We start from the raw sequence: 6,889 nt of genomic DNA, 5'->3' as shown, positions 1-6,889 counted from the left end.
AAAATGAAAGTCCATAGAAGTTTATGAAATATTTCCACTAATTCTATACAAATTTATAAAAGATTCACAAAATCCACAATAGTCATCACTTCAAAAAAGTCTATCAAAGTTTTCAAAAGTCTTAATTGAATACACACCCCTTAAATTCTCGTAATTTTTGTAAAGTAATTAAAGATTTGAAGACGACCCGACGAATATTAAGAATTATACAATAGAAAATATTATGATTCAAGTGGCGTGTAGACATGGTACTATTTTTGCACATGGATGGTCTATACGTTGCATAGATCTGTGGATCTGCTTGAGGTTTATGCAACAATCTTAATGGGTTAAAATCCATGTTCATATAGATTAGGTTAGATCTAGATGGGTTGATTCAAAATTATTTTACAAGTATGATGGTGGAGTTTGATTGCTATTTGGATTGTTATTGTTTGATTATTTTTGGAATGAAGATTTAAATTAAATATTGAATTTGGGCCCAATTAGTTTTTTAATTTAATTATTGAGCTACATTTTTTTTTTTGTAAAAAAATGAATTCTTTAATAGTATTTTAACCTTATTTCAATCAAATATTTTTTAATAAAATAACATTACACGTAAATTCAAAACAATTCCTTATCTTTTAATCACACATTTCTCATCAATACACTATTCAAAAATTCATTTTTTGATAAAAATGAGGCTCAAGGAAGGGCTAAGTTATTTTTGGACAACATATAAATATAATTTATTGTTCATTAATGCTTAAACTGTTTTTCAAGTATTGTCATTTGAGACATCATGACATATAGATCTATATGTGACATCACTTGTGAAACTAAGAATATGACGTATATAATCGAACATCGATTTTCCCTTGGTTAATTTATTTAGATTAATTTTTCTTAATGAAATTCGTAATAATTAAATTGTATGTTAATTTGATTAATATGTATGATTATTTAAAATCTATTATGTTACAATATTGAGTGCAAGAGGATCTAAATAAAAATTCATAGTATCCGTTGATCAATCCATAAACAAAGAAATATGTTTGTGTCTTACTGGTAATGCAACGGACTCTAATAGGAGCTTCACATTGTTTAGATTGCTCGATTAAATTTCTTTATGGTAAGATCTTCTTGATAGACTATAATTTAAGATCATTGCATAGATGAAAGAAAAGCAAGTATTTAGAGATTTAGACAAATGTTATAAACTCAAATCAAGATCACCATGAGTCTCTTATAGATGATTTCAATGACCAAATAAAAGATACTAGGCTTATCTAGACATTTGTTGGCAATATGATTTGTCTAGTAGCCAATTGGGGTGATTTGTCACCTCCTCCACAGTAATTGACCATCTATTCCAATGTGATCTCACTTTTTTGAAGTGGGTCTTTCGAGGTGATATCACTTACTACCTAAGTGGTACTCTCGTCGTGAGGTGCCACCTTTTACTTCAGTGTATTTCAGAGGTGGCCGGCTTCTATTATCCATAATATGCCCCTGGCATGTAATTGTCTTGTTTAATTTGTGCCTAAATATGTTTTGGTCTACCAGAGTTCAATGGATTGTTTTGACAAGAAATTTTTAAAATTTGGGATTTTTTTCTATAATTTCTTGATCAAAATCGATATTGTAGAAGGAATAATTTTTTCTTATGTGTTCATCTCTATTTTTGACACTTCGATGGGGGTGACAAATAGGTCGAGCTACTCACAAACTTTCCTTTCTAGTTTATCTTGGCTTAGTCCATGAGCGACTTGAGCTCCTTCGAAATTAGCTTTATTTTTTTATTATTTTTTTTCCACAAGATGAATGTACCGCATCGTGGACAGCTAGTTTTGTATTCATGTAATAACTCCTTTTTAACTCATTTTTGGCTTGTCTTATAATTTCTTAAAAAACAAAAGCAACTCGATTCGATCCATGAGGCTCACGAGCTAAAGGCCAAGTTGGGTCAACTCATTGCCACTCATAGTACGAGCGATTCGATTATAATCCACTTGCCATACTCATAAATAGTTAAGTGAAAAATTTGGGTTGAGGTCTAACTATTTTAGTGTGGTTATTGCTTCATAACTTCAGAAGGGTGATTATATATCTTAACCGATATGAACTTGTGATTTTGCGTCCATAGTTGAAAGAATCCGATTATTCAAAATCTCAAATTGTTAGTAAAATGACTTTTGTAACCTTACTCTAATATGTTAAAAAAATGGGGAAAAAAAATTACACATAATTTTCTTTTATTTATAAAAAGAAAAATTTTACGCTAAAAAAATTGAAATGGGCTGAGAGTCCCCTAAATTCGCCACTGGCGACCAAGGACACCCAATTCCTCACCACTACCAACAACTCCCCCTTGTTAATTGTTACTTTCCCTTAGCCACCACACATCATGACAGAACCATCACCAACTGTGAAAACATCTCCACTGCCAGTCTTTGAAAATCGTCCCCCATCGTTCCTGAGATCCACGATGAAGATTAAAACATTGCAAACTGGTACATATCTCAAAAATGCAAATGAAGGTCAAGAAATTCTTGTTGGAAAATATGAGTAAATGGCTCAATTTTGGCACACTTTTCTGTGGGATCCATTGGTCAAATTTGGAAGATCAAAGTTGATCCGTGTTCTACTCCGTGAGAGTATCGACATCATATATTTACTTGCCAAAAATGAAATTCGGGTGAATGAGAAATTGGAACTCAAAGTTGACCATTAGAAGATAGTTTATGTGGGAAAAATGAGTTTGTCCCACATAGGAAAAATATGAAAGCAAGAACCATTTTAAAAATGGTTGTACATTGAAAGGGTGTAATCATGTGTAGTATAGAGACTCTCTCCACGTGCGCACGCAGGGGGTGCAAATCATAAACCGAAATATCCTTCGAACCTTGAACTTATGTGCGGGCACGACTTGCGTACACGAATGTCGGACCGAACGGAGCAAAAATTGGCCCGTTTGAAGTGTTCAGGTCTTGTAAAAAACAACCGACCTTTGAGTTTCCTGAAATTGCCAAAACTCCCAAAGATTGAAGCAACTTCAGTGTTTATTACTATGGAGTTAATAGGCGGATTTAAACTTATATCAAGGTCATTTTTCCAGCAGTTCTAGCACATAGGAAAAACTCTCCGTCGAAAACACACAAAATTACACTGTTCGGTCGTCTGCATATTATTCTGTTTGCATATACAATTTTCGTCTTGGTGGTGATATTGTTCAGACGCTAAATCAGTTCGTCTGAGTAGTGGTGCTCAGATTCTTCAGATTTTACCGTTGTATTTTGGGAAATAGATGCTCAGATTAGACCTCAAGCATTAACGGTGAGGGCCGAATCTTTTTTAATGAAATTGTGTTCGCACAAGCTTCGGGTTGAAAATTCATTTGCTATTTATTTATTTTGCAATTACATCTTTGCAATTTATTCTTGTAGATTTATTTATTTAGCGATTTACACGTTTGCAATTTACTTGATTTATATATTTGCAGTTTACTTGTTTATTATATTTATGTTAAAAATAAAAATAGAAAAAGAAAAAAAATTATATTTGAATTTTCTTGCTAACAGTTGGTAAATGCAATTTAGTATATGTAAGTTACATATACGGTATTTCTATGTTTAAGTGAAAATACGGTATGTGAAAATACGATATATATGAAAAGGGTAAAGAAAATATTTGCAAATACGATCAAATGCATGTACGACAAGCAGTATATACGGTAAGCTACAAATATGATAAGGTACAAATATGATAAGTTGCTTGCAAATACGGTAGGCTGCAAAATACGGTAAGCTGCATATACGGTAAGCTGCCTGCAAATACGATAAACTGCATATACAGTATATTGCATATAAAATATGTTTAAAATCGATATCTAAACTACATATATGATATGCGATAATCTGATTTCATTAACACCACTAAATTCCAACAATTCTACCCATAAATTTGATTGGAAAAATGTCAGTCAATAGAATTGCATAATGTTTTGATGGGGTCAGAAAGATTAACTAGAACAGTGTCCAAAGGGGTTGGGGCGGAGTGAGGTGTGGCAGGAGAGACAAGATGATTATGCCAAGCATCCTCCTCAATAAAATGGTATTACAAGTAAATTCAATTTTTTTCTTACATTTTAACTATATAATCTCTAAAATTGGCGCGAGATGAGGCTAAGGTGACAAGCAAAGTTGTTTGGCGCCTTATTTGGTGGTCAACGGACGCGGTCAACAGATGCGAAGTGTGGCTAAGGCGCCAATGAACACATTAATAAATTGTTTTTTTTTTTTTGAGTTAAAACTTATAATAATTAAATAATTTTTTATTGATTAAAAATTTAAAATAATATTAAAATATGAAAACGCTTTTTGTCTCGCCTAATCTCGCATTGCCATTAGCTTGGCATTATTGTATCGCCACGCATTGCGCCTTTTAGAACACTGACTATAATTAATTAATTGAAAGGGGTTAAGGAACGTCAACCCTAATTTTCCTAATAGTTAAAATAACAATGAATAACAGCATCAACAAAATAAAAAGTAAAAGGGGAGGAAAAAAAAAAATAATAATAATAATAACGTACACATATAACATATTACATTTTTTTTCTCAGATTAGTTTGACGACGCAGTGAAGAAGTCCTCCAAAATCTCTGTAAATGCCTTAACAATTACTGTATGATGATGCTGTGAATTTAGAGAGAGAAAGCACTGCAAAAGCTGCTCCAGTTCCACGGCTTCAAACATTTCATTCTCCATTATCATTTCTAACATTGATTTCTTGAAATCCTCATAAGGGTTCAAGGATTTCTTCAAAACAGCAAAGCTCTTACTCATCTTACCATTGATCGTACATGGCATCATCCTTTCCGAATTTGTCCTGACGGTTGTGGTTTTCCAGCCATTTTTTGATCCCCGAACCTTTACATTCTTTGGCTCCCTTTTCATATTTCCATTGAGGGAGTCCTCACTTGTCTTCTCTAATGGGGCATTCGAATTACAGGAAGAATCAATGCCTGTATGAGAGGAAAATCAGGCTTTCAGTAGAACACTATATTTGTATAAATAAACACATGTCATATCTCAGGCGACTCTCTAAATATAACATGCTCTTTATAAGTAAGTTCAAAAAGATTTCCTATTTTAACCTTTTGAAATAGAGAGTGAGTTTTGGCTCTCTAAATTTAGAAAGTGAAATTCACTCTATATTCTTAAGTAAGATTGCATTTAATATGTTACAGATTTCAATATTCTACCTCTTAAACTATTCAAAACATATTTAGCCCTTGTTTGGGCTCCATGAAAATGTATTTTTGGGGAAATATATATTTTGGAATATTGATTTTTTGAAAAATGTGTAGTAAAAAAGAAGAAAAAATTTTGAACTTACATGTAATATTATTTTATTAGAAAATGTGTGATTAAAAAAAAAAAGAGAGAGAGAGAGAAATTGCATTTTGAATAAAATGGAGCCTAAAAATGGGCTTAAGCTGATTCGTCATTAAGATATAAAAAATTATGCTAAATAAAATATAAGAAGAAATCAATAAATATTTCTTGATGACAATGAAATGAAAAGTTAAAATAAAGAGCATTATTGAAGTGCTTAAAATTTTGGCTCTCTAAATTTATAAAAACTCTCTATAATATATAAAATACTCTTTATAAACAACAGCTTATGTTTTTCAACGAGGAATCTCCATACAGTTTCATAACCTACAAAAATTCAACCTATGAGATCAAATTTACCATCACCTATTTATGAAAATTATGTATATATCATGCCTTTAATTATAAAATGGAAAAAAAAATGAATATAGCACGTACACGATAGAGATATAAAAATAAAAATTAAATATTATAAATAAATAAATAAATAAATGTATCTTTCTTAAAAGCTTAAACGTTTAAATATGGTGGTCTAAGATCAAGTCTCAAGAAAATCTTCTATATTATGAAAAATGTGCATGTAGTTTAAAAAAAAAAAAAAGAAAGAAAAAAGAAAGAAAAAGAGAAAGAAAGGGGGTTTATAGAAAAAACCGGTTCACTCTCTAACGTCAAGAGTAAGTTTACAGACGAGATAATGTCAGTACCTTCTCTAAAACTAGGTTTCGATTTCTTTCTTCGGGTTTTCTTCTTTTTTCCAGCTGGTGGAGGTGCAATAGGCAATGCATTGATGCCATCAGAATTCCGACGATGCCCATCTTTCTTGTAGAAATGATCAGGTGCTACGCAAACTGTGCATGATCTTGATTGACACACAAGATCAAGTGGCATGATCTTCGATCCCACAACATTGAGGTCATGATTTGGTGTGGACGGTGGAGGATTTGGAATGATGATGGGATAAGCAATATCAAATGCCTTGGAATTTACAGGAGAGAGAGTTCTTGGCAATGGAGTTATAGGTAAAGAAGAAGGCTTTGTGGAACGACATAATTGGAAGGAAGAAAGAGAAACTCGAAACTTGGGATATTTGGCCATTGAATCTCGATCATCCATCATGTCCACATATTCTTATACACGCGCACGAACACACAGAGATAGAGGGAGAAATTTCTCATATGAGAAAAATTTATAAAATATATATATATATAGTGACATTGTTTAGAATTTTTCAAAATATGATCCTCTTTTTTATAATCAAAGATTACTCATTCTTTCTCATTGATTATTATTTCTTCTTCATCAATACTATGTGTTTTCTTCAACTGAAATAACTTTTTAACTAGAGTTATTTTGAATTTACATATTCAAAATATAAATACGGATGGCAAAAATACTATCGAACCCAATACCTATTTTGGGTGGGAATTACCCGCTTAATCGGGTAATTGGGTCTAGTACGAGGTGGGGCGGATATGGGTAATGGAGGCCCCTCCACCTCTGCGTTTTTT

General features: G+C 32.2%; 1 protein-coding gene across 1 annotated transcript; it reads right to left on the bottom strand.

Annotated features, from left to right (window-relative positions):
• Positions 1 to 4,568: 4,568 nt before the first annotated feature.
• On the bottom strand, positions 4,569 to 6,560 carry LOC111374051 (transcription repressor OFP7-like). The gene is made up of 2 exons (XM_022996670.1): positions 6,086 to 6,560; positions 4,569 to 5,008 (listed from the first exon to the last, which is right to left on the bottom strand). The coding sequence occupies exons 1-2, from the start codon at positions 6,495 to 6,497 to the stop codon at positions 4,608 to 4,610; spliced, it is 813 nt and encodes a 270-aa protein (XP_022852438.1). The 5' UTR covers positions 6,498 to 6,560; the 3' UTR covers positions 4,569 to 4,607.
• Between the last annotated feature and the right edge of the window lie 329 nt (positions 6,561 to 6,889).

This window comes from Olea europaea, unplaced genomic scaffold (assembly GCF_002742605.1).
Source record: "Olea europaea var. sylvestris unplaced genomic scaffold, O_europaea_v1 scaffold1199, whole genome shotgun sequence".
Lineage (NCBI taxonomy): Eukaryota > Viridiplantae > Streptophyta > Magnoliopsida > Lamiales > Oleaceae > Olea > Olea europaea.
This window is presented reverse-complemented; position numbering and strand designations above follow the sequence as displayed.

Bases quoted from the DNA above. Each gene is read 5' to 3' on its own strand.
- LOC111374051 (XM_022996670.1), bottom strand. From the start codon at position 6,497: ATGATGGATGATCGAGATTCAATGGCCAAATATCCCAAGTTTCGAGTT. The intron at 5,009-6,085 runs GTACTGACATTA...CCTCTCATACAG, and splicing joins GAAACCTAGTTTTAGAGAAG to GCATTGATTCTTCCTGTAAT.